Source organism: Suillus discolor (genome assembly GCF_016758755.1).
Source record: "Suillus discolor strain FC423 chromosome Unknown F5147scaffold_6, whole genome shotgun sequence".
Classification (NCBI taxonomy): Eukaryota; Fungi; Basidiomycota; class Agaricomycetes; order Boletales; family Suillaceae; genus Suillus; species Suillus discolor.
This window is the reverse complement of record NW_024541253.1, coordinates 1,075,113-1,098,407: the sequence shown is the minus strand read 5'-3', so window position 1 is coordinate 1,098,407 and position 23,295 is coordinate 1,075,113. Positions and strand designations below refer to the sequence as shown.

General features: G+C 47.1%; 10 protein-coding genes and 2 non-coding genes across 12 annotated transcripts; 6 read left to right on the top strand and 6 right to left on the bottom strand.

The window, feature by feature from the left end:
• Positions 1 to 72: 72 nt before the first annotated feature.
• On the bottom strand, positions 73 to 144 carry F5147DRAFT_t30. The gene has a single exon. It is a non-coding gene; the product is annotated as a tRNA-Glu (tRNA).
• F5147DRAFT_674236 (putative argininosuccinate lyase) lies at positions 117 to 2,289 on the top strand. Its single transcript, XM_041435826.1, has 8 exons — positions 117 to 374; positions 424 to 598; positions 660 to 911; positions 958 to 1,304; positions 1,358 to 1,442; positions 1,500 to 1,643; positions 1,699 to 1,779; positions 1,829 to 2,289. The coding sequence occupies exons 1-8, from the start codon at positions 310 to 312 to the stop codon at positions 2,072 to 2,074; spliced, it is 1,395 nt and encodes a 464-aa protein (XP_041297850.1). The 5' UTR covers positions 117 to 309; the 3' UTR covers positions 2,075 to 2,289.
• A 25-nt stretch (positions 2,290 to 2,314) lies between these two features.
• On the top strand, positions 2,315 to 4,024 carry F5147DRAFT_674235 (syntaxin). The gene is made up of 9 exons (XM_041435825.1): positions 2,315 to 2,509; positions 2,567 to 2,583; positions 2,641 to 2,770; positions 2,823 to 3,056; positions 3,105 to 3,213; positions 3,266 to 3,342; positions 3,392 to 3,511; positions 3,565 to 3,650; positions 3,700 to 4,024. The coding sequence occupies exons 1-9, from the start codon at positions 2,486 to 2,488 to the stop codon at positions 3,839 to 3,841; spliced, it is 939 nt and encodes a 312-aa protein (XP_041297849.1). The 5' UTR covers positions 2,315 to 2,485; the 3' UTR covers positions 3,842 to 4,024.
• A 128-nt stretch (positions 4,025 to 4,152) lies between these two features.
• Positions 4,153 to 6,267, bottom strand: F5147DRAFT_674231 (MFS general substrate transporter). The gene is made up of 7 exons (XM_041435824.1): positions 6,060 to 6,267; positions 5,906 to 6,004; positions 5,631 to 5,855; positions 5,136 to 5,583; positions 4,757 to 5,082; positions 4,666 to 4,707; positions 4,153 to 4,603 (listed from the first exon to the last, which is right to left on the bottom strand). Exons 1-7 carry the CDS (start codon positions 6,146 to 6,148, stop codon positions 4,348 to 4,350), a joined length of 1,485 nt encoding a protein of 494 aa, XP_041297848.1. The 5' UTR covers positions 6,149 to 6,267; the 3' UTR covers positions 4,153 to 4,347.
• Positions 6,268 to 7,058: 791 nt separating this feature from the next.
• On the top strand, positions 7,059 to 8,486 carry F5147DRAFT_674228 (uncharacterized protein). Its single transcript, XM_041435823.1, has 7 exons — positions 7,059 to 7,338; positions 7,394 to 7,480; positions 7,544 to 7,604; positions 7,667 to 7,734; positions 7,786 to 7,839; positions 7,894 to 7,968; positions 8,020 to 8,486. Exons 1-7 carry the CDS (start codon positions 7,293 to 7,295, stop codon positions 8,421 to 8,423), a joined length of 795 nt encoding a protein of 264 aa, XP_041297847.1. The 5' UTR covers positions 7,059 to 7,292; the 3' UTR covers positions 8,424 to 8,486.
• Positions 8,487 to 8,614: 128 nt separating this feature from the next.
• On the top strand, positions 8,615 to 13,202 carry F5147DRAFT_354230 (regulator of Vps4 activity in the MVB pathway-domain-containing protein). The gene is made up of 12 exons (XM_041429359.1): positions 8,615 to 8,719; positions 8,776 to 9,005; positions 9,066 to 9,139; positions 9,195 to 9,286; positions 9,334 to 9,449; positions 9,498 to 9,580; positions 9,630 to 9,672; positions 9,725 to 9,800; positions 9,847 to 10,536; positions 10,590 to 10,630; positions 10,681 to 10,851; positions 10,900 to 13,202. Exons 1-12 carry the CDS (start codon positions 8,690 to 8,692, stop codon positions 13,082 to 13,084), a joined length of 3,831 nt encoding a protein of 1,276 aa, XP_041297846.1. The 5' UTR covers positions 8,615 to 8,689; the 3' UTR covers positions 13,085 to 13,202.
• Positions 13,203 to 13,236: 34 nt separating this feature from the next.
• On the bottom strand, positions 13,237 to 13,996 carry F5147DRAFT_605618 (uncharacterized protein; the record flags this gene model as incomplete). Its single annotated transcript, XM_041432328.1, has 4 exons — positions 13,772 to 13,996; positions 13,622 to 13,706; positions 13,357 to 13,574; positions 13,237 to 13,299 (listed from the first exon to the last, which is right to left on the bottom strand). Coding segments are annotated over exons 1-4 (558 nt in total), but the record flags the coding sequence as incomplete, so codon positions are not given.
• A 64-nt stretch (positions 13,997 to 14,060) lies between these two features.
• On the bottom strand, positions 14,061 to 14,143 carry F5147DRAFT_t29. Its single transcript has one exon. It is a non-coding gene; the product is annotated as a tRNA-Asn (tRNA).
• Positions 14,144 to 14,235: 92 nt separating this feature from the next.
• F5147DRAFT_674218 (uncharacterized protein) lies at positions 14,236 to 15,457 on the top strand. The gene is made up of 5 exons (XM_041435822.1): positions 14,236 to 14,380; positions 14,435 to 14,540; positions 14,604 to 14,893; positions 14,947 to 15,029; positions 15,086 to 15,457. Exons 1-5 carry the CDS (start codon positions 14,243 to 14,245, stop codon positions 15,171 to 15,173), a joined length of 705 nt encoding a protein of 234 aa, XP_041297844.1. The 5' UTR covers positions 14,236 to 14,242; the 3' UTR covers positions 15,174 to 15,457.
• F5147DRAFT_751210 (DEAD-domain-containing protein) lies at positions 15,381 to 17,156 on the bottom strand. Its single transcript, XM_041440184.1, has 5 exons — positions 16,570 to 17,156; positions 16,344 to 16,522; positions 16,153 to 16,293; positions 15,949 to 16,089; positions 15,381 to 15,889 (listed from the first exon to the last, which is right to left on the bottom strand). Exons 1-5 carry the CDS (start codon positions 17,053 to 17,055, stop codon positions 15,490 to 15,492), a joined length of 1,347 nt encoding a protein of 448 aa, XP_041297843.1. The 5' UTR covers positions 17,056 to 17,156; the 3' UTR covers positions 15,381 to 15,489.
• A 64-nt stretch (positions 17,157 to 17,220) lies between these two features.
• Positions 17,221 to 21,716, top strand: F5147DRAFT_743305 (uncharacterized protein; the record flags this gene model as incomplete). Its single annotated transcript, XM_041439594.1, has 20 exons — positions 17,221 to 17,490; positions 17,538 to 17,737; positions 17,787 to 17,976; positions 18,036 to 18,383; positions 18,437 to 18,598; positions 18,648 to 18,916; positions 18,964 to 19,250; positions 19,309 to 19,424; positions 19,475 to 19,594; positions 19,647 to 19,824; positions 19,876 to 20,010; positions 20,057 to 20,169; positions 20,218 to 20,348; positions 20,395 to 20,524; positions 20,575 to 20,635; positions 20,783 to 21,000; positions 21,056 to 21,139; positions 21,199 to 21,254; positions 21,355 to 21,439; positions 21,489 to 21,716. The coding sequence occupies 20 exons, from the start codon at positions 17,221 to 17,223 to the stop codon at positions 21,714 to 21,716; spliced, it is 3,381 nt and encodes a 1,126-aa protein (XP_041297842.1).
• F5147DRAFT_815541 (mannosyltransferase) lies at positions 21,594 to 23,290 on the bottom strand (the record flags this gene model as incomplete). The annotated part of the gene is made up of 6 exons (XM_041443536.1): positions 21,594 to 21,927; positions 21,980 to 22,115; positions 22,167 to 22,579; positions 22,632 to 22,934; positions 22,983 to 23,082; positions 23,134 to 23,290. 6 exons carry the CDS (start codon positions 23,288 to 23,290, stop codon positions 21,729 to 21,731), a joined length of 1,308 nt encoding a protein of 435 aa, XP_041297841.1. The 3' UTR covers positions 21,594 to 21,728.
• Between the last annotated feature and the right edge of the window lie 5 nt (positions 23,291 to 23,295).

Sequence of the window (23,295 nt, the reverse complement as noted above, 5' to 3'; positions counted from 1 at the left end):
AGCATCCTTCGTTGACGATGGCCAATAGCCCGTAGGGGATACATCTGTCGACGAGCAGGTTACAAAAAGTATTTCGGATACCGGGAGTCGAACCCGGGGCCGCTGTGTGAAAGACAGCAATGTTAACCGTTACACCATATCCGATGTGTCATGAGTGCTCGACATTGCACATATGAGCTGGCATCTTAACGGAAGTTCTCAGTAGTTGCCATCTGTGAGAGGAACAACTTTCGTCTAACTGGCTTCAATATAAAAGGTCTGTCTAGGAGAGACTTTGCCGTGGGTTGCCCTTTTCTCTATCAACACACGATGACCGATCAACCCACAAAACAAAAACTATGGGGCGGGAGGTTTACAGGCAAAACGGATCCTCTGTACGCATCTGACTCACGATGAATCACTGATATTCTGATGGTCTCGAAGGATGCATGCGTTTAATCAGTCCCTCAAGTATGACCAGAGGATGCATGCTGCCGATATTCGTGGATCAATTGCGTATGCAAAAGCTCTCCGACGCGTTGGTCTTCTTACCGAGGAAGAAGAAGTCAAAATGACCCAAGGTTTAGATGCTGTCGGTCGAGAATGGGCAACTGGTCAAGTACATACCTCATTTATAAGGCACTCGATCCTATGTTTCATTAGATAACCTTGCGTCACAGTTCCGGCCTGCCCCTGATGATGAGGACATCCACACTGCAAACGAACGCAGACTAAGCGAGCTGATCGGCCCACTCGGCGGAAAACTTCATACTGGACGGTCTCGCAATGATCAAGTGGCGACCGACATGCGCCTTTGGCTTCTCGGTGAAGTGGATGACATACAATCCAGTCTCAAAGGTCTCGTGCGCATCATGGTAGAGCGTGCAGACAAGGAGAGAGATATTCTGCTCCCTGGATATACCCATCTCCAAGTAAGTGCATGCTTCTCATACAAGAGGGCCACTCACGATGAGGCAGCGAGGACAACCTATTCGGTGGTCACACTTCCTGTTGTCGCACGCCTTTTCGTTCCGCAACGATCTTGAGCGACTTCATCAACTCATCCCGCGTATTTCCGTTCTACCTTTGGGAAGCGGTGCCCTAGCTGGCAATCCATTCTCAATCGATCGCGAATTTCTTGCCAAAGAACTGGGGTTCGCTTCACTTGCCGAAAATAGTATGTGGGGGGTCGGCGATCGCGATTTCATTGTCGAATTTTTGATGTGGTCAAGCCTCACTATGATTCACATGAGCCGTCTGGCTGAGGATTTGATCATATATTCCACTGCCGAGTTTGGCTTCGTCACTCTCAGCGATGCATACAGGTATGGTTTTATACGGACGGCAGTCTGAAGACGTCATTTTACCTTGCGCTTAGCACTGGCTCGAGCATGATGCCCCAGAAGAAGAACCCAGACTCTCTTGAATTATTGCGAGGAAAATCTGGGCGCATCTTTGGAGATGTACGTCATGTGGTATTGTGATGCAATTCATCTTCACGAGCACAACCACTTTCTTAGATGGCAGGATTCATGATGACGCTGAAGGGTTTACCGTCGACATACAATAAGGATCTTCAGGAAGACAAAGAACCACTATTTGACACTGTCGACAACATTTCTGCATCGCTCAAGATCACGGAGGGTGTCATAGCGACTATGGAGGTCTGTCTGATCTCACTGTATTTCTATGGCACTCAATGACATGATGGTCAAACAGGTCCATGGCGAAAAGATGGAACAAGCACTGACTATGGATGTCCTCGCTACCGATCTTGCTGATTATCTCGTCCGGAAAGGGGTTTGTATTCCGTTGGGCTTACAGTTATTACTTATTGACGACCAAATAGGTACCCTTCCGTGAGACCCATCACGTTTCTGGCCGTGCTGTTGCTTTGGCCGAGGCTAGGAAATGCCAGTTAAATGAATTGTCTGTCGAGGACTACAAGGGTCTACATGAAAGGTTCTCTGACGATGTGGTCGAAATCTTCAACTTCGAAGCCAGCGTTGAGAGAAGGTCATCTATTGGTGGACCAAGCCGCAAGACGCTGGACAGGCAGATCGCGGTCTTGCGAGCAGTACTTGGCCAAAAATAGTTCCGAAGTCTGTACATTTGGTCACTTTGATGCCAATCGCTGTGACTTCAATAATCAAATAAGAGCCTTGTAACTGGACCCTGAGACTCGTACAACCGCTGAACCTGTGTCTGCCAGTGGGAGAGCGCCAAGCTGATCCACTAGCACAACTTTAGAGTACTACATTTGTGGCCTTTTTTGTTTAATGCAACTACATCCGGCATGTGCTTGCTGTGACTTGTGGCTGTACTCGCTTCTACGCGGTTTGTTTCACCACTCATCTTACTTCAGCGAGCACTCATCCAACATCGGGAGACCGCAGTTTAACGTGTTCATCTACGCAATTATATATTATAAGCAACTCTAAATTCACCTCATCCTGATTTTTCCAAAACACGCCTACCTCCTTTCAACACACCTTGACGACATAACATGGATAGGTTGGCAGCAATGAGAGTACGTTTCTCCTTTTTTCACATCAGGAGTGCGTAGTTGACGTATTCTGCACCACAGGCCCAGCAACAGGGCGGGTGAGTTTGCTTGTTATCCAAATTCATGCCAGTTCTTCTGACTTTACGGGATTACAGTAGTCCTGGCTACCAAAGACAAAACCCATATGTTAGACAAGACGACCATGCGTACGAAATGGCTGACGTGCGGGATAGCACAACAAACCTGACTTCGGGAGGCGACAGCATGTCAGATTTTTATGCCGAGGTAAGCGTTTTTCGTCGTGGCTGCGGTTAGCCAACTAATGTGTTGTAATTAGATTTCATCCATTCAAGACACTATCAAGACTTTCAACGCCAACGTTTCTCGCATTGACGAGTTGCACTCTCGTTCACTGAACAACACAGATGATGCTGCTGCGCAACGCAATGCCTCTCAGCTACAAGAGCTCGTGGAGGATACCAGTGCTCTGAGTGCAACACTCAAGCGCCGTGTAAAGGACTTGGAGAGGCAGGGGGGCAGCGGGCGTGATGGCCAGATCCGCAAACAACAAGTATGCCGCTTTTTACAGTAGCGAAGGAGTGACTAAATTGTCTCCTAGACGGCTCTCGTCAAGTCGAAGTTCGTTGATGCCATCCAATCCTATCAGACTGTTGAGCAACAGTATCGCCAAAAGTACAAGCAGCGAATGGAGAGACAGTTCAAGATTGGTGGGATGAATGCATTGTTCTTTGTCCGTCACTCATAGTCAACAACCTTTAGTTAAGCCAGACGCTACGCCTGAAGAAGTTCGGGCCGTTGTGAACGACGAGAATGGGGGGCAAATATTCAGCCAAGCTGTGAGTGGCCTTGTTTATTCTTTCCAACATAATCTCATTTGTGTACTAGTTGATGAACTCCAGCCGATATGGCGAATCAAGGGCAGCATACCGGGAGGTGCAAGAGCGACACCAGGATATCAAGCGCATTGAGCAGACCATTGCAGAACTTGCTCAGCTTTTCAACGATGTGCGTCCTGATATTATTAGTCAAGTTGGCTGTTAATCTCTCGAAATCTTCAGATGAGTATGTTGGTAGAACAACAAGACGAAACTATCAACACGATTCAGGCAGCAGCAGAAATCGTTGAGAAAGACACGGAAGCCGGGTAAATGTTTCACTTGGAATAGTTGTACAGTTTCTAAACGTTTCTGCAGCCTTCAACACACGGGAAAAGCTGTCAACTCTGCTCGCTCAGCCCGTAAAAAGCGATGGATCTGCTTCTTCCTGTTACTTCTCATCATCGCAATCATTGCCATTATCGTCGTCGTCGTTATCAAGCAAAATGGTGGCAAGTAAAACCTCTGTTTATGACTTGTGTGCGCTTGCCATCTCATGCTTATTCCACCACCTTATTTAATAACCTATCATTTCACTGGTTGTTCACGCTCTTTACTACATCTATTTTCTCTACTATCAGTCTACTGGACATTGGATTTCTATTGTTACAGTTTCCACAATGACATTGGTATTAAGACATTTTGAAAGACGGACCATGAAATCTAGACCTAAGCGCAGGATTATACTGCGCATGCGACACGCAAAGTTTACATTTCGACGGGGGTCTTTTCAGGGTTACCGGTCACCGGTCACCCACAAAGCTGTGATATGCTATGGCACCGAAACAACAAATTTGGGACAAGGCTGCATGTGAAGGGTTGTACAAACAACAATTCGACTCTACTTTACACAAATTTACACGTACAATCCATGTTACCAGAGTATTTTGACTATCTGCGCTGGACAGCTGAGACACTAGACAAATCTGAAATATCGCATAATACACATTGCCGCACTAATGCGGACTACACTTGGTCTCTCCAACTGCGCCAGAGGTATCCAGTGACACCGCACGCAACGATAGCAACCGCAGTATACCATGAAAAGGTCGTACTCCAGCACTCAATGCCTTTACAGACAGCGCCATCACTCGAGTGACTTGCGGCATTGAAGGCATAGAAGTATGAGAACGCAGGAGCACCGAGAAAAGGAGCGTAGGTTAGAATGCCGAAGTTGCGTCCGAGGTCGTCTATACCCCACGCAGACGACACCAGACTCGGTCTATAGAACAAGCCAGAGAGCGTCAACAGGAACATACTGAAGAAGGAATCAATGGAACATACAAGATTGTGAAAGCTGAACCGTAAGCGACCCCAGCGCCGATACTAATAATCTGATGAGAGTGCTGATTAGGTTCAAGGTGTTGTCACTGACCTAAGAGCCCACAAGTCCACTTGTGACTTTACGCCGAGTACCATCCACAGATAGGTAGATGCAAGTACCAGTACCGAGAAGAAGAGAAATGCCACACGGCTGACATGGCGCTTGCGGGATATACTTTGGGTACCAGATGCAGTGGCTGTAGGAGACACAAAGTCCGCCAAAGGTCCGACAACCAGCCGAGAGAGTGTGTTGGCAATAGAAAGAAACCGGACTTGCGTTGCAGTTGCCATATCAGTAGATGGAGCTCCGATTGTGCTTGAAGTTTGTGATGCAAGAGAAAGTACTATTGTGCCAATGTTGGATATCACCATTTCGCTCTTACCGAGCCAGAAGATCAGATCAATCCAGTGATATGAGAGAGCCAACTCACAGAACCTAATATCACAAACAAGACAAATGCCAGGGCCCAGAAATAACGGTCTTTGACAAGGTCAACTACCGGACTACCCTTGATGGGGGAAGCAACGACAACAGTCTCGACTTCAGCAGTACGACCGCGCTTTCCATGGAGAAGAGCTGTTTGCTCGTCAATGTGGACTGACCCTTCTGGATCCTCCAAGACAACGCTTGGAGGATCTTCAGGGGGAGGTATAATATGGAGAGTAAAGGCACCGAATAAATGAACGGCACCGCAAAAAAGGGCCAGGAACTGTAAGAAGTGCGTGATATCAAGACCTTCGTCGGGATGGGAAAAGAACCTCGAAGCCAGTATTGATATAAACATCGGCGATAAGCCGAACAAGGTGATGCTCGTTCCAGATGCTATGCCGATGAAATCCGGGAAGTTCTTACAGGCAGCAAATATGGAAGAGAAATATCTAGACAATGATGAATATCAAAACCTCCGATAAAGTGAGCAACTAACGAGAAGGCAGTTCCAAGTCCCGCGATAAAGAAGTAGAGGGTAAGATGATGGAATGTGGATGATGAAGGTCCAGTGATATCATCTGGTGTGTTAGCAATTTCCTTTGCGAATAATCCAAAGCCTGCGAAGAACAAGCAACTAGCGATGATGGAACAGGCCCAAGGACCGTATTTGTCGACAACCTTGCCTATCATGGCTGCGAAGGGATATTGGCCCATCATCCCGCTGGGAAGCCGATTAGCTATTATTCAAGTTATGAGCTGAAAGATACTTACGCTAAGGCTATGGTCGTCAGTTGAGGTTGAGTCAACTTCAAGTGATCGACCAAAGCAGGTGACATGAGGGAAAATGTAAAAACACTTCCACCACAAAGTCTACAATGACATAAATCAGCTCTGAGGCTGGACACGCGAGGGCAGTATGACAGACGCATTGGCAGCAATGGACACGCAAGCGAGGGCGAGCCGAACTCGACGCAAATGAGTACGTTGAGTCTGCGACTGTACAGGAAGAGGCATGTTATAGAATGTACTGGATGATATTCCGTTGCATGAAATGGGCTGTTTGAATGAGAGGACCAACAATGAATGAGTGTCACGGTCAATGTGCTGCAGCTTGAAGTGCTTGATAGTTTAGGCTGCAATCAAAAGCGGGCCGCCCTCCGATCGGGAAATTCCATGCTGTTCTTTTAACGGGTGGATATCAGCTTAACTTATTCCAAGACTTGTGTTATGTCTTCAAGTAATTAGTAAGTACACCAACAGCTCTCGGATGTGCTTCAAATTTCCGTGCATTTTATGTTTCTATCGACTCATTCATTCCATACCCACAGGCGCACATCTCCACGCAATCAGCCTAATCGACTGCACTGGCAGTTGTGTATAAACGATCACATCCAGGGTTGCAACGTTGCGATTACATATTGTCCCGATTAATTTTCTCTGGGAGAATATGATTTCGGTGTCCTGCATTCGGTTGCATGATCATTGATGTCGAAACCCGAAGTGGAAGGTCCCAGCACTGGCGGCTTATATTCTCAAAGCAACAAAGGACACAACATTAATATTGCTCACATTGAAGGATGACAAGAATGCTGATGCTGATGTGCTGGCGCAGTTGGACGATGACCTTGCATATTCATATTTAATTAGCTCTCTAGGTGCAGCCCATCCAATGTCCAAATACTTTCTTTAACCAAGTGATTGTTTCTTATCATACTCTACTCTAATACGTGAGCTCGAACTTACTTCCATTAGTTTATCTCTTCCCTTTGACTCATCGCAGTTTTGTAATCATCCATAGCATGATCATCAGCCTAGTTGTCTTCGGGTAATTAAGTCTGTGTAACTGGGGAAATTTACGACATGTACTTTGTTACTGTACTAACGATACACCTTGTACAAATAGGGAACAACGAACAAAAGAGGTGTTAACACGAACGTCCACAAGCGAGTTCTTCTTCGGAAGCCACAGCTTTTTGTTCACAGTCTTTCTTATATTCTGCGATGCATGTAGATATTCATCTGTTCCCGTGCTTTCCAACGTCTCTCCCTTGAGCCACCTCTGGAGGTGTTCTCGTCTATACTTGACATTTTCTAATATCTTGCACTGTTTCATCGAACGCACGGACGGCTACGACAACAGTCATTGTATACATTTATCATGGAATTTTTTCCTGTATTTTTCAAGGTTCGGGCTGTAGCTTTCAGTTCGTGTCGCTTCATTCGTTCACTCCGTAAATGTCTGATCACCAGTCTGATCAGCCTGTATCATTCTCATTAGCCTTCTGTGGACTGTACTTCTTTCAGTCCAAGCTTACGCCCGCTGGGACATATCTGACAGCTGCAGTCGTAAGCAATTCAATCACAATCATCGTGCTGAATGTGTGCTGAAATGAGACCCTTATTGATCAGGGTCGTTAACCGCTATATTCCTCTTGACCAACGCAACAACGATCTTAATTTTACCTTTCCTGTGGGTAATTTTCACATTTGCCACATTAGCGTACCTGACAAGTACTGCATAATGCATTGCAGATTACTACTGGAGTTTCGAGTGTGGTTAGATGCCGCTCGCCTATTATTCGTTGCAATAGGACAGATAGGTGAGGTACCTGTAAGCGGTTCTGTGACACCCCTTCATGATTTGTTTCCAGGTTCTGCTGTCGCTTTCACTTACTGGAATCCTCAAATACAATGCCTGGATCAGAGTACGTCTGATACAGATACCTCAAATTCTACGTACCGTTCTAATGTAACCTCAGCACCCGACCAGCAAGGTGTCTGCAAGTTGATCAACATCTACATGCTCGTGGGCTGTTGGATAATTCCTGTCATACGTCAGTTGCAAGCTAACTTTTCATGGACACACTTGCTTACAGCCTGCGTAGTTGTTTTATATGCTAGCTACTTTGCAGCCATGGTTTACCGCCAGTCGAGGATACCCGTGGTGGTTGATTCGCGCGAAAAAGTCTATACGGATACAGGGTCTCCTCTCGTGGTAGACCCAGAAATAGCGATTGCTTCTCCCCATCTTTCTGTTCTCGACATTCGGGCTTCGATATCACCCCTTCGCACCTTGTCATATGACTCCTTCTCACGTCCGGAGGCGAATATTCCATCTCCGCTCACGGTCACTGCCATGCCACGTCGTGATTCACATCCGCAACCAGGAGTACAGTCTCCTCAGCGACACGTATCTCTTGTGCCATCATTCGCTGATTCTGTACAGATTCAAAATAATGCTCGCAAGTCAGGACGATTGTCAAAACCCTTACCACCCTGGTGCATGTAATGTAATTGTCATTATAGTAGATTTAACGTACTAGTAATCGATCAATCTATTTGATACCGTAAACTTCGCTATCACCCTAAGTAAACTAACAAGGTCTATTTAAAGATCCAACTGCACTGGCAGTGCAAATATTGTCGCTAACGTTTAAAACGGAGAGAGCGGTACCACTGGGCGCAACAAGCTAGGCTAACGTCCCACTCAAACCTTCATGAATACCGACCTATAGCTTCACTCAATTATACGCTTTCGGGTGACTGACGACGAACATGACGAACTGGGACCCAGTTGCGACTAAAGTATGTGTCGTCTTTGTCCTTGCCACACATCCATAATAAGTTCATGCTCCTTGCAGGTCTTATTACGATCAACATCGCAGCGTCTTGGTCAAATTCAAGAGAGGATAGACTCTCAAGGGCAAATCACACGACGTGACATTGCAACGCTATTGCAACAGAATAATACTGCTCTTGCACGCGCCAAGGCACAGAATCTCATACAAGATGATGCAAAAGGCGACTTATTGGAGATGGTGGAAATGCACGTCAGCATGATCATCGAGTATCTTGGCGAGTTGGACGAAGGGTGTGTTTCCAAACCTTTTATAAAATTGTGCTACAGCTGATTGCAGCGACCATTCATTAGGCGTTCACCGAGCCCCATCCTTACAGAGGCTGCAGCCTCCATCATAGCTGCAGCTCCCAATGTTAATATTAAAGGTGAGAGTAAACGAAGGTTGTCTCAGTGATCGATTGTGCTCACGGAATCAAACAGAACTCAATGTTGTTAGGGATATGTTAATTCAACGCATGCACCATCATTTTTTTAGTTCACCCAATAGCCTTGAAAACCACGTACCTTTACGTGCAAGTATTTCTTTAGTTTCCGTATTCATTTACTAACACCTTATTAGGTCATGCAATTACTACACCCATCAACCCCTTCTGCATCCCAGATAAATAACTGTCTGACAAATGTATCAAAGGTGTATCATGTAAACTGGGCTGCAGACCCTCCCCGGCAGGATATGTGCGTGTTTTCCAGTTCTTTGTGAGACGAGCTGAACGTCCGAGTTAGCTTGAATTTGATCTCAGAAATTTTGGATCCGCAAGGTTCACCCATTGTTGACCTACCTCGTCTGCGGAGGCTGTGTTCGCAAGGTAAGAAACTACAAATCGTCATGAAGTAATATCTAATGCGAATTGCCAGGGTTACCCGATGAACCTCCATGGCTTAGGCCTAGGATATGGAAGTACGTGAAAGCCAGCGTGTCTGACCTCTGACTGACCTAACTTGCAATGTAGGCTTTTACTGGGCACTGTTCCGGTCTTGAAGTCAACATGGCAAAAAGAAAATCGGAAACAACGCGACAGCTACTATGTATGTGTTGCTCATGTCTCGGAACGCAAGCTGATACATCGACTAGGATCTCGTTCGCCGTTTGTTATCACCATTTTATGACATGCCAGCACCCACGAAGCCGCTGAGCAACACGGATACGACGTTAATGAAAATATCTGAGTCTCTATTTCGTCTTCCCCCCGAACTCTTCGACACGCTTGATATAAGCACAAATTGCCCAACTCTGTCTCCGTTAGATGAAAATGCTGATGAGACAGAAAGGATTGGGTGTGCTCATCTTCTTGACGCGCGACTGCAGGTCCTCCACGGACAAATTTCCGCATCGAACCCCACAGGTATTCCCGAAATTCGCCTCGAGCCTGACATTGGCACACTCGAACTGTCACAATTGCCGAGCATGGATTCCTCTGGACCAGGGGTATCCACCACATTATTACATGCTGGACCGTTCGGTGGTTCCAGCGCACATCCACAGCACATCTCAGCCCTCCTCCGTCTGCTGTATCTGCATTCATGTATAAATCCAGCAAACCAATCTCCAGACATTCCTTCCTTACTTGTACCGTTGTACGCTGTTCTTATCAGGGAGGTGGAACCGGAAGATTTAGCCCACGCTGAAGCAGATACATTCTGGTTATTCGAAGCTCTCGTTGGGGAGTTTTCTGAACTGGCAGATCAGGAAGGTGGTAAAGTCTGGATGAAGAAATTCAGCGATCGATTAGCACAAGCTGACGGAGAACTTGCTGCGAGCCTGGTATGTGTTCCTCTTAGCGAATTATGGACTCCCCTCAACTCTAGATGTAACAGCACACCAAAGGCTTGGATCCTATGCTTCCACATTACTCCTAGTATGATGCGCTCTCTTATCTGACATTTCATGGCTTACACAAGCTCGCAGTCGTTGGCTTGCACCTCTCTTGTCGCAAACGCTTCCTCTTACCTCCCTCCTGCCTGTATGGGACGTGCTTTTTTCCTACCCAATGAGAACTCGAGATGAGAACCATAAACTCGATGCACTCGTTGATATCTGCACAAGTCTTCTGATCCGTGCGCGCGCGCCGCTTTTTAGGTCAGTCAATCATTCATACAAATTGATGATTATATTGAATCCTTCTAGACTTGCAAAGCCTGGAGGTAAGTCTCCGGGACTGTGGGCTGAAGAGCATGCTACTATTCGTCCTTCTTCTCCGCTTCGACCATGGGAGCTCAGCGACGCTTTCCTCGAGGGCATTTCTCTTTTGCAATCCTATCCAATTGATGCAGCTGGTGGTATCGACCGAGTCTTGCAAACCGCACACGATTTGGCTCAAAGGCGCATCGAAGAAAACAGACTTTTGAAGTCAGATAATGTCACCCTCGGTGCTCGGATTAAAGCCACGATGTGGAAGGGGTTTACAAACCAAGTTGCTGATGCTGATGGGGAGGAGGAGGAAGAAGAGGAAGAAGAAGACTCGAGTTCGGATGAAGAGAGCTCCCACGAAGACGGCAATGAGACAGAGACTCCGGCTGCTCCAACCCTGACTTCGCGTCTCGCCAATACGGTTTGGAGAGGGATCACCAATCAAAGCTCTATGGAAGATCCACCATCTCCACCATCTCCAACTTCCCCGCTACAACCACAATCACCACTGCTCCCTCATTCCCCTCAGAGTCCCCCAGAGCAAATCACTTCAAACCCATCTCTAAGCCCACCGCCTGCAAGTATCTGGGGTTATGCTGGAAAACTCAAAGACTCTGATACCGTTGCGGCTTTTACGAAAGTAAGCACAAATTGGCGTGCCCGAGCGATGGATGCATGGAACAATCGACGCAATAGCGTGACATCGAACGGAGATGCATCGTCACCGGTGATCGCGAAATCTGAGTTACCACCCTCAGTTCCGGACAAGTGGTCACCACTGAGAGATGGTATTAGTCATTCTGGAGATAGGAGTAGAGGGGGCTCGCTTTCTGGTAGCAGTCGAGGGGCTACTTTTGAAGAACCCCCTCGCCCAACATTCTTTCGATCGCCACGAGACAGCTTTTTGCCACTGCCGCGCAGAGGAGGAACTTACACTGCCCCACCGAGCCCGGAAGTCCAGCCTCAGCAGGAAGATAACTTCATACACAAGGCGCAGGCCTCTCTGGCATCCTTGGCTGCTTTGAACTCCCTGACCGCAACCTCACGTACATCAGCCCCGCAACAACCTCCCAGGGGTCCACCACGTCCTCTTCTTCTCAATTCAAGCTCTTTGATTACCGCCAAACCTCCGTTGGCCGCGCACTCGGATGACGGGATGCCAATCAAACGGCGTGGCGAGTGGATGGATGTTGCGCGCAGTAAAGGACACGGACTGCGCACTGACTCGGTGTCTTCGATTTCATCGCAGTCGCCTTCTGATGCCCTCAGCGGACTGCACTCGAGACCAAGCGTCGGCTCCAGATCTGACATCGAATCCGAGGGCAGAAGTCGGAAGGTGGCACTAAACCGCAAGTCAATATCGCCAATGGCGCCCGCGTCTCGTGCGCTACGAACTCCTTGGACAACTTCTCCTTTAAGCGCGTCTGATGCAACGACGTGTGATCCATCCACTCGAACCTATACTAGGTCCGCCGCTGAAGATAGCTCGTCGGACAGGGGCTGGTGTGCATATGCTGCTGCCGATTCACCCACAACGGTGTCATCTCCGCCCATTCCTCCGACGCCTATCACCGCAATTCATGTCGAAGCAGGGAAGGTACGGGTGAATGATGAAAGTCGGGAGAGCTCCTTTAGCGAAGATAGTGTACCTCTGAGGCCACCTACACCAAGCAAGATTTCACTACGAAAAAAGACACCACCACCTCTACGACAAGATATGGACAATTCTGATTCGCAGGACTGGACACCCTCTAGGAATCCCCATATGCGCTCGAAGCGTCACCTTCCAAAACTACCCAGCCTGCGAACTCGTGACACCAACCTTCGGCCTAGTCCTTCTGTGGCTGAGCACAAGAACGTGAGCCCAAACTCGCTCGCCCCTCCAGAGTGGCCCGATGAGCAAGAGATAGCCATGACACCTCGTGCTCCTGAATTTGGTTCCAAGGACCCCACATCAACATCCCCAAACTGTTCGTCGCATTCTCCACGTCCTAGGCGGAAGACATCCGGAGATACAGTGGGGCGTTCACGGAAAATTTCGGGAGAATCGGTTGTTCGGCTTAGTAGATCTTCCTTCTACGAGGCGCGGGAAGCTAGAGATAGCGCTGCAGAAGAAGGGGACGACGAAGGCTACGATGACATTCTGAGCGCATATGAGAGCGAGGAAGGGAGTAGGGAGTAGATGTTCTCATGACTGTTCCTGCTGGTGGTACCAGCTAATGCGATAAACTATGAAAAACAGACCCAGAACACTGCGTGAGTGAAAATTTTGGTTTTACTCGAGAAATAGATGGTATATTATATGCAGGTATGCCTATTGTCCATATAGTTGTAGAACATGAGCTCTTGCACTCCTTGGTATACTTCAAGGAGTACAGGAAAGTATGGCAAAATATTCTGAATCAAGGTAAAATTAGACTAGAGAAGGAAAAGATGGTATAGCAAATCGCTGACCTCAAATGCGACATCTAGAGTAATCTTGTCCGTGCTGGATCCGCGCACAGCAGCCAGATAATAGCGAATGTTCCATCTTCTTAAACCTTCATTTATGATGAAGTCTTCTAAAAGGGATGCGTGAATAAATCGCCTAGACACGAAGAGCGGCTTTAGCAGAGGATATCCCCGATGCGTCTCGAGCTGTATACCGTAGGCTGGAAACACTAGCACAGATTCTGTTTCAAAAATGAGGAATGCACAAACACCACTTGTTTGAATATACCATGAAGAACTTGCGTACAACGGCAGTAGATGGAAAACCCAACTACCAGGACTGCGAATGCACATGACACGGTGTTGTCACGAAACTACAAAATTTAGAGACTGTTAGCTTTCGGCTTTTAGGCTGGGAGACTTCGAGTAGGATACTAACTCTTGGCCATATGAATGAGATGACCAAAGGTAGACAAAGGTCGATCCATCCCCATGATGTCGCACCACGAACAATATTCCCGCTTCCATCCCGAGCAAGTCGCCAGTTCTCGACACGATACTCCCGAAAACTAGGCCATTCTAAGACAGATAACTCAGGATGACAGTCGGGTAAAGGTCTAGTCCGTTTCATTCATCGAGTTTGTTGAAGAGCGTAAGAAGATTCAAAAATATATGAAGTGCATGTGACAAATCCGAACAAATAAAAACTTAGAAGATAGGCAAAAGTACTGCCCCAGTGAGGCTCGAACTCACGACCTTCCGATGCCGGTAAATAACAGTCGGACGCTGTAACCAACTCAGCCATGGGGCATGTGTTATTGATGCCACCTTGACCAATTAAGCCAGTGCCGTTACCATGTCTCCCTTCCTGCGATTTAATGTTCAGAGTTCTGGGCGCCTGAGGCCTGACATGCCGAAGCAATCGAAAGCATCAAAGCAAACACCACGCAAGTCTGCAGTGTCACCAGCTCTTACGTTTCCAGACATCTTGCAGAAAGAAACTCTCGAATGTCGCGTGCTGCTGGAAGACCAGATTATCGTTATAGATGTTCGTTTCGTTTATGTATCGCAATGATTGCACATTCTAAATGACAGGTGACAGGAGTTTCTCTCTGTTGAAGAATGTAAACGTTTTGTGAAGTTTATCGACAACACTCCGTTGGAGTTAACACCTCCCAAGAAGAAAGGGGAAGCTGAGAGGGTCAATTGTAAGTATTTTGATCAGTAGTCTACCCGCAGGAGTCGGTGCTCACCCGTAGTCCTAACTCTAGTTCGTTTTTCCGTGACCTCTACTTCATTTGCTCAGAAGTTACATTCCCTTCTGTTACCACATCTCCCATCTTTCCCTCCTCCGGCTTCAGTCAGGCGGCGTCCTCCGCATGGCGAAAAGCGCTCGCCTCACTCATGCAACTCAAATATTCGCATGTATAAATACACACCGTCGCAGTACTTTGGACCTCACTATGATGATTCTGTCCGTGACCCAGAGACGGAAGCAAAATCTGAATGGACAGTACTTGTTTACCTGACTGGGATCGAGGATGGAGTTGAGGGTGGTGAGGTACTAATCCGTGACTATGATTGTAAATTTCAAGACTGATTAGCGTGTACAAGACACTGTTCTACAAGGATGAGCGGGGGAAAGCACGCGAAACCATTGTAGCACCTCTAACGCGTGGAACTGTTCTTCTCCATCGGTTAGTGATCCAGGGCCTTGTTTCTTGACCGCAGACTAACACCAGTGACTGACTAGCCACGGAAATGAATGCCTACTTCACGAGGGTTCGCTGGTCCGCAATGGCACCAAGTATATCCTCCGCTCAGATCTCATGTTCATGTGACGACAATTAAGTACGATCGCCATATCCCTCACTCTCTTGTACTCGCGATCTCTGGTAGTCAGGCCTAGGGCTTGGTTGGACTTCTAGGTCAATTGTCAACTTTCGATCAAGCTTTAAATCATGCATACTTGTCACTACCTTGGTTGTCGGACGATGTCTCTCTATACTTATTCTCGAATGTATCTTGATGCTTGTACTCAAAACTTGTCCCAGGAAATTGCTGTGCCGACAGACGAAGGCCAAAGTTCAGTGTAATCCTCACTAATCGAGTTGTTTTAACGAGATGGTTTCCCGCAAGTATCAAATACGGAAAAACCTATCGCCCCTTTTTTGAATGTCTCTTTTTCGGGACACCTGCCTCCACGACATCATCATCACGATCTCTCTCATCCCTTCCAACGCCATCCTCACGTTTGCGTTTCTTTCCGTCTGCTTTAGCTTCTTCTTTGAGCTCATTGATGGCCAAGCGGGCAGCCTCATCCACACGTTCTTTCAGCAACATTACTTCTTCCTTGTCTGTTGGCCAAAGTTCCATTTTTTTGTCTATGACCTTTTCTATTCGTTGGACGAGTTCCACGTCGTACTGCGTCACCATTGTGATCGACTTTCCAGATCGACCTGCTCGCGCAGTACGTCCAACACGGTGAATATAGTCCTTGGAATGGGTTGGAATATCGAAGTTGATGACAATATCAACAGAAGGCAGATCAAGACCACTGTAAGCAGAGCGACTTGAATCAATACACAGGGATAGAAACAGAAATAAGGAACAAACCGGCTAGCCACGTCAGTTGCCACGAGCAACTTGCGGTCTCCGCTCTTGAACTTCCCCAGAGCGCCTAAGCGTTGGCTTTGGCTCAGCTGACCGTGCAATGGAACTGCAGGAAAGCCAAGCGATCGTAACATGATTGACAGTCTGGAATAGAGAAATGGGAAAAATAAGCCGAGGATGATAAAATGATTGCAATTCACCACCTACCGTTGAGCATCATGCACTGTCCGGGTGAATATCATGATGGAGTTCGATGCAAGATGGTTGGCGAGATATATGAGATGCACATCTTTATGAACCAAGGGGACGAGTAGATAATATTGCAGCAAGGTGGACACGGTCTGGTATCTACATTGATTATCTCAGTACAGCTCAGGATGCCGATAATTTGCCCGTACTTTGAAGAGACTTCAATCCGGATAGGGTTTACTAGACTGGCTCGCTGTAGCTTCGCAACTTTGGTGGTCATGGTAGCGGAGAACAGATACGTTGTGCGCTCCTTGGGTATGACTTTGAGAATCTGGTCTATTTCAGGACCGAAATCCATGTCGAGAAGACGGTCTGCTTCATCCATAACCTGTGCAACTGTAAGGACTTGGTGTGCAAGGGCCGGGGAAAACGCACCAAGAATTTCAAGCTTCTTAGGCTGAACCCCTTCGTGTTCTGAAGATGATCGTTCAAACGACCGGGGGTTGCCACTATGATATGAGGCCGCTTAGCAAGACCAACAGCCTGTTGCATCCTATCCATTCCCCCGACAAGAACCAAGGACCGCACCCCCATGGCGGAACCCAGACTCTCAAACTGCTGCGCTATCTGATATGCAAGTTCACGGGTCGGTGCAAGAATGCACGCAAACAATCCTTTTGGCTCGTCCCAAAGTTTTTGTAAGATGGGAAGAGCGAACGCTGCAGTTTTTCCTGATCCAGTTTCCGCCACACCGATGATATCTCGACCTTCTAATGCAGGAGGAAGTGCGTGTTGCTGAATCTCTGTAGGTTTTGTGAAGTTGATCTTATCTAGGGCTTCCAGTAAAGGATCTATGAGTCCCAGTTCTTTGAAGGTTTCTGGTAGTGTGGTCGACGTGCTTGCTTCTTCTGGCGAAGGCATACTGTCCGGCCGTGGTCGTCGATAGTGAAGTGATCCAGAGCAAAGGTTTTAAAATGTTTTTCTCACGTTCAAGTAATCTTCAATAGCTGTCAGCCTTGTATTACCAACTGTAGTGCTACTTTCTTCGCTGCGTCCAACAGTATACCACCCGTCTAGCATCTTCGAATGTCTAATCAGAATGTCCTAGTGACATACTCTGCACCAGTGTCGTTTCTGGCCTCAGAGAACTGGAAGCAAGTGCTAGCTGCCTTGCAATCTCAGCTACCGCTTCGGAGCATTCACTGGAAGTCAGCCTCCCGGCCGAATCTTAAAACCATTCAGGAACTTGAACTTACTCTCGTTCCTTTGGATTCTCTCCGCGATGAACACACATCACAAGTACCACTCACTCTGTTAGAAAAGCCTCTACTCAACCTTTACGTTGTAACGTGCGAGGTAAACATGATGAACAAGCGGTAGCGGTAACCTGACGAGGTATTCAGGATAACGACTTGTACAAGGCAACTGTGAAGAAACAGATCAAAGACTGGCATTTTTCCGTATCTCAGCGGAAGAATCAAGAATGGATCATCGTGCACGTTGTTCGTTCTGATGTCAAGACCACAGACCGCAAGTTCTTCAACATGAAGAGCTCCGTCCTTGATAAGATAAAGGCAGATTTTAATATTGACAAGCGAGACCGGTGCGACTAACCCGCCTATCGCGTCTCTCCTCACGCTTACATTTATCAGATGCGTACAGTTGTCATGGACAGCGGGAGATCACAGTCCTGTCATATGGGCTGATCTTGTGAACAAGATCAAGGACGGTTTGCTGTCTGCTCTAGATTCATCTGTTTCTCAACGTGAAGAAGAGGTCAGACGCTCTGAGAGTCAGAGGCAAATGCCCGGTTGGAATTTCTGCACATTTTTCATATTGAAGGCATGTCTCATACATGGCTTTTTTTTAATGCATTTTAGCTGAGATTTTTTGACTCTCAGGAAAGCCTTGCAAGCTCCTTTGAAGGAGTGAAACTTTTCGAAGATGCCCTGCACCAGTACAACGAGCTGGAAGCATCTTTTATCCAAGTTCTGAGAGAGAAGAACATGTCCTGGTTTGGTAGTCTCATTCAGCCTGTGGACAAGGACGACTCGGTGCCTCTACTCTCAATTACGAAGAAACATTATCGCGACCTTATCCTCGCCAACTCCATCTCAGTGTTCGATTTCCGGATATACTTGCTTTCTCGTCAGTGTGCCCTGCTAAATAAGATGCGTCGCCCGTCCGAGATTTGCCAGAAGGTCACCACCTTTTTGGGCACATTTGGTAGACGATTGCGAGAGGTAGAGGTCAGGGATCGCATCATACCATTCTGTATCGTAGAAACTCATGCTCTCTATAGGCCAAGTTACCGGAATACTTTATTGAGTCATGGATATTTTCTTCTGCTCTCAGTGTTGTCGATCAATGTGATACGTGGGCTACTACGATAGAACTGGATAGCATTCAGCTCGCGCGATTCAGTGCGAGCAAGGGTGAACTTCTTGAATTAGCCAAGACTCAGGTCAGATATCATTGCTGAGACTCTCGCCATACCCTGATTTTTTTTACAGCTCGACATCATTGGCGTAAAAGTAGGTCATCTGCCCAAAAAGCTGCCCTTTGCAAGTATAGAAGAGACTGCCTTGCATCCAGAACAAATCGGTAAACGCTCATCGACGCGGCGGATAAGCAATCAGGAGATCATACTAGCTATCAGGGACAAGGAGGCTTTTTATGACTTGTATTGCGCAACTTCAAATCGTGCCATCGACATGTACGTAAAGGCTGGCCGTCGCAAAATTGCGCTAAAGCTGCATGGCTTCCTCGCCGCCCTGGACATGTAAGCATACTGTTTGACATATGATCCACCTTCTTATCACAGAACAGCCATCGAGGACGCCTGGCAAGTGCTCTGGCCATTTTTACATCCTTACCCGCACATTATGCACCTCATATGTGGATATCGCTAGAGTCCTTCGTACTCTCTCGTGCACTCGACATACATGCGGAGTTGAAAAATCCTCAAGACCGAGAGTGGATACATATCTTACTTGCATATCTCAGGACATGCACAAACGACATGAGCAAAGAACTGACATCGGAGGTGGATCAAGAGAAGTCTGTTACCCAGCTTATTAAAGCACTCCACACTGCTGCGGCAAGTTCAGACTCAGGTGTGTGCTTGCCAAACGCACTGACAATCTGGAATAACTAAGAATTGGCAAATCATAGATCTGGTTCACACAGACCATCCTATTATGGCAGTTCAAGTATCTGGTGATGCTACCTGTAGTGACGATGAAGACTTAGTCTGGATAGATGCCACCGTTTCAAATCATCTACCATGCGTGCGTGTTCGTATGTCTTGACATTGTTTCCAGAGCTGATTTTGTTCAAGGATGTCTTTGTTGATGAGATTAACATAACATTGCGCGGTCGAGATTCTGAACGTTTGAAGTTCATCGCGAAGGTGGATAAACTTCCTCCTGGCCAATTGACCGTAACCCTATCTTGCCCGGTGCGTCTGACCATCTCAACGGTCTCCCGTGAAACTGAACTGCACATCATAGTCATCTTCGTGGGGTCTATATACTCTTGAGAGCAGTGAAATAGTGATGTCGCGTGTCCACTTTCAATGGCAACATACGGGTACTACGACCACTGCTCCCAAGAGGAATCAGATTTCATTGGTGCGCGTGCCACACAGTTTGCGCGCATTGGATGTACAGATGCGTCAACCTCAGCAAAGTAAGTAGCATAGTCTTCTTGACTGTAATAATTTTAACTTATGGATTCAAGCTGAGCTTGGAACGACATCACACCTCTTGCTTGTAATTTCCACTGGCCGAAATGACATCTCGAGGGCAACTATTAAGCTAACTCCGCCTTCTGGAGTGCGATTCAACTATTCCGCGGCACGCTTAGAGGCCGAAGGTCAGTGTTTTCAATACATTTTGATATGTTCTTGAATCAGTACAAGGTACGGAGACTCTTGAGGCCTCTGATAACGCTATCGTCCTTCTGGATGCTCCCGTCGACGCGGACATCATAATTTCGCTGCCACACTCCGATGCTTCGAGATATCATACAATGGTAAGCATCTTTTTTCTAGCAAAGACGACTCTTATTCCTGCACTGAAGAAAATCTGGTTAAATGTGACATATAACACGCAATCCTCAATGGGTGTGATCCGCACCTTGCAAACCTCAAGAGTTGTCACGGTCTCACTACCCATAGCAGTTAATGTAGAAGACTTTTTCCGCGGCAAAAGGTTCCATCATTATATCACCTTGCACTTTGTTCTGAAGTCCTTTTAGACTATTTTCCAAGTTTACTATCTCGGCAACTTCCCACCAGCATGTTCGAATATCCTCGACAGAGCTGCAGGGTGCACGAAGCCTCGATGGGGTAAAGATCTCAGGCTGTCGTCCGAGCCGTCCTGTTGTGGTAGGATTCTATATTTTCGCTGTTTACTGAAGATAATAAACCTCACATAGACCGTTATGCCAGAACATCCCGTGAACTTCTTGTTCTCCATAGAGTCTTCGAATGGACCTGGTGCGTTGTTAGCCAGTTTGCTTGTCGAATGCTGAGAGAAACCCAGTTCTTGATCCATTGAACCTTGTTATTAAATACCGCATACTACGTGACGGTGAGTATTCTCTCTATCCAGTATTACCTTGACTGCAGCTATGTGTTATCTAGAGGTGGAGGCAATAGTTCGACAAACCGTGGAAACTGTGTTGTCAAGCATGCCAGTCGAGAAGCCCCAATACGGCTCTCTACGACGTATGCTCATCGACAAACTGGTCGCACAACTGGAGAGTAACGCTGAATGGGTAGAAGCATACAGAGCTACTGGTGAAATTATCTTACCTCGTTCGTTTGAAGATGACGGGGATTTCCAGGGACCTATTTTGGAGGTTCGTTTGTCGATTTCTGGTTCTGTTGCTCTTGCTCATCATGCGTGACCTTTAGGCATTGGCGCAATGTCGCCCAGAGACTGCATCACCCTGCCCTTGGAGAGAGATCAAGATACCAGTTGACGTGCCAAGGATGAATGTTGGTATTTCCCAGTTGTCCCTAACGACACCCGCATTAACCTAGCCTGTCTGTAACAGATTGTGACTGCAGCACGAATCACTATTCAACCCTCTTCACTTCCCAGTGACATTCAGTCAGCTCAACTACCGCCGATCTACGCAGGCCAACCAATCAACGCAACCCTCATCTTCAAGACCTCTTTTCATTGGGCTGAGAAAGAGGGCAAACAGCAGTTGCTACACGATGCGATACGATGTCGAAGAGCGTGTCAAGGATTGGCTTTTGTGTGGACGAAAACGTGGAGATTTCGTTGCAACTGTAAGTCCCACTGGTATTAGTTCATTCCCACAATCTAAACGATGTCTAGGACGGTGGTTCATTCGCTGTTCCGTTGACATTGATAGCTCTGCATCACGGCGAAATTACCTTACCCAAGGTCGACGTTCGACCACTACCAATATTAACGCAAGCCTCGATGGGATCTACAGTGCCAAGCGCTGATGCTTATCAAGTTCATGGAGCTGAAAAGGTTTTGATTCTGCCCAGAGGTGGCAGAAGTACATATATCGTAGGTATGGGCGGCGAATACGAATGAATGTATCAACGACTATTCCTTTTGAAAGACTTTTTTTTGGGAGACTTGACTGCGATTGCTGTTTGAACGCCTTGAAAACATCTTTCCTTCTGGGTATCCGAACCATACCCCAAGTAGCGTCACAAGATTTGCTGCGAGGAGAAGGCCAGACGAAAATGGCGTAGATGGATAAACATTCCAGGCATATTCGATTGCACCTATGAGTGCCATTCTTTGTACATATTAGAACGCAAAGATACACCTTCCTGTACGAAGAGACTCACTGCATGATAAAAGGAAATCTTGTTCTTTGAGTAAGAAGAGGCAACTGCTGCGAATACCACGAGTAGAATTGGTAGTGCAATGATCGTGCAAAGATGATGCCGATGAGGTTGGACGTCACAAGCACAGTAGCAACGTCTGGTGCACAAGTCAGCAAACAAAAATTGACGAACTCCTAGAATGACTCACAATCGGGATCGACAGGCGCCAAACCAGCAGGTAGACCGGGTCGCCGGAACCCTCTCTGCAGAACCCTAGCTACGCCACCGTCGCTGCGACACCATCGGAATAATCCAAAGGCAATCAATACCGTTACGTGACCCAGAAGTAAGCCTTTCGCCCATGCGGGACTCAAAAATGTACGTTCATCAACAAAACGCCAATTGACGGTCCACTTGTACAGGAAAACACGTGATAAATCGAATGCATTCTGCAGGTAGGACTTTGCATTTGAAATGAGGAAAGAGCGTGCAAGTAGAGTTTGAGTGCATGCCAAGACGAGCATGTGTCGGATGGTCGCGAAGAGGCCGTGTCGTTTGAAGAGAATGACTAGTAGACCTGGCAGATATAGTATTGCAGACATTTTGACAGAAAGAGCGAGGCTTGTACAAAGTTATGGATGTTCAACATCAGTGAAGAAAGTATAGGCCTCACCTGAATAACAAGATACCCACGTCATCCCAAGCGCTCTGGAAAGCGAGAATCGCTGCTTGCACGAAAATTAATGACCAGCAGTCATTGAATAGGCGGAGAACGAAGATAGAATGCAGCCTTTTACTGAGCGGTAGTAGCAGAAGCGTCCAATTTGGAACCTTTGCTTTCTTGTATATCGCGCATACGAGAGTGATGGATAGTACGTATAGACCACCGTAAATCTGTTGGGCTCGCGCAACATTGCGACCAGCGTCTGTGATTAGATGAAGAAGGCGGTGAATATGAACATGTCCAGCTGGATAGCTAGTTTCGTCAAGGTAAGCGCAGTGTATGTTCGTCAGGTTGACTTACACTAAAGGACCTGTGGGACCTGTGATATTGACATAGTCGCGCTCTCCCTTCAGGTAAAGGTCAATGTGGACCATGTACGTTTCCCAGTCGATTTCGGTATCTGGCTGATGTGTCGGTCATGGTGTTATGCGAGCTAGTGAGACGCGCTAACAGGGAACGAACCGCGTTATGAGTTGAGTAAGGATAGCATCTCCGAGAACGACAAGAGATGCAGTAATCCAGAAATATTGCTGGTCGAATAAAAACAACCAGACGTACTTGAAGACAGAACTCTGCATAAACATGGAAGATGAGACCTTGAGGCCCATGGGAG

What these genes read in the sequence shown, in the direction of transcription:
- F5147DRAFT_751210 (XM_041440184.1), bottom strand. Translation starts at nt 17,055, where the DNA reads ATGCCTTCGCCAGAAGAAGCAAGCACGTCGACCACACTACCAGAAACC. An exon ending in TAAGAAGCTTGAAATTCTTG is followed by an intron (nt 16,523 to 16,569) that starts GTGCGTTTTCCC and finishes ACAGTTGCACAG; the next exon opens with GTTATGGATGAAGCAGACCG. An exon ending in CGGATTGAAGTCTCTTCAAA is followed by an intron (nt 16,294 to 16,343) that starts GTACGGGCAAAT and finishes TAATCAATGTAG; the next exon opens with ATACCAGACCGTGTCCACCT.
- F5147DRAFT_354230 (XM_041429359.1), top strand. Translation starts at nt 8,690, where the DNA reads ATGACGAACTGGGACCCAGTTGCGACTAAA. An exon ending in AAAACCACGTACCTTTACGT is followed by an intron (nt 9,287 to 9,333) that starts GCAAGTATTTCT and finishes ACACCTTATTAG; the next exon opens with GTCATGCAATTACTACACCC. An exon ending in GAGAACTTGCTGCGAGCCTG is followed by an intron (nt 10,537 to 10,589) that starts GTATGTGTTCCT and finishes TAGATGTAACAG; the next exon opens with CACACCAAAGGCTTGGATCC.
- F5147DRAFT_674218 (XM_041435822.1), top strand. Translation starts at nt 14,243, where the DNA reads ATGCCGAAGCAATCGAAAGCATCAAAGCAAACACCACGCAAGTCTGCA. An exon ending in ATGGAGTTGAGGGTGGTGAG is followed by an intron (nt 14,894 to 14,946) that starts GTACTAATCCGT and finishes AGCGTGTACAAG; the next exon opens with ACACTGTTCTACAAGGATGA. An exon ending in GGAACTGTTCTTCTCCATCG is followed by an intron (nt 15,030 to 15,085) that starts GTTAGTGATCCA and finishes GTGACTGACTAG; the next exon opens with CCACGGAAATGAATGCCTAC.
- F5147DRAFT_674231 (XM_041435824.1), bottom strand. Translation starts at nt 6,148, where the DNA reads ATGCCTCTTCCTGTACAGTCGCAGACTCAACGTACTCATTTGCGTCGA. An exon ending in GTGTCCATTGCTGCCAATGC is followed by an intron (nt 6,005 to 6,059) that starts GTCTGTCATACT and finishes ATGTCATTGTAG; the next exon opens with ACTTTGTGGTGGAAGTGTTT. An exon ending in CTGACGACCATAGCCTTAGC is followed by an intron (nt 5,856 to 5,905) that starts GTAAGTATCTTT and finishes TCGGCTTCCCAG; the next exon opens with CGGGATGATGGGCCAATATC.
- F5147DRAFT_674228 (XM_041435823.1), top strand. Translation starts at nt 7,293, where the DNA reads ATGGAATTTTTTCCTGTATTTTTCAAGGTTCGGGCTGTAGCTTTCA. An exon ending in GGTTCGGGCTGTAGCTTTCA is followed by an intron (nt 7,339 to 7,393) that starts GTTCGTGTCGCT and finishes CAGTCTGATCAG; the next exon opens with CCTGTATCATTCTCATTAGC. An exon ending in CGTTGCAATAGGACAGATAG is followed by an intron (nt 7,735 to 7,785) that starts GTGAGGTACCTG and finishes ATTTGTTTCCAG; the next exon opens with GTTCTGCTGTCGCTTTCACT.
- F5147DRAFT_674236 (XM_041435826.1), top strand. Translation starts at nt 310, where the DNA reads ATGACCGATCAACCCACAAAACAAAAACTATGGGGCGGGAGGTTTACA. An exon ending in ACAGGCAAAACGGATCCTCT is followed by an intron (nt 375 to 423) that starts GTACGCATCTGA and finishes ATGGTCTCGAAG; the next exon opens with GATGCATGCGTTTAATCAGT. An exon ending in ATTATCTCGTCCGGAAAGGG is followed by an intron (nt 1,780 to 1,828) that starts GTTTGTATTCCG and finishes ACGACCAAATAG; the next exon opens with GTACCCTTCCGTGAGACCCA.
- F5147DRAFT_674235 (XM_041435825.1), top strand. Translation starts at nt 2,486, where the DNA reads ATGGATAGGTTGGCAGCAATGAGA. An exon ending in GGAGAGACAGTTCAAGATTG is followed by an intron (nt 3,214 to 3,265) that starts GTGGGATGAATG and finishes AACAACCTTTAG; the next exon opens with TTAAGCCAGACGCTACGCCT. An exon ending in GAGAAAGACACGGAAGCCGG is followed by an intron (nt 3,651 to 3,699) that starts GTAAATGTTTCA and finishes ACGTTTCTGCAG; the next exon opens with CCTTCAACACACGGGAAAAG.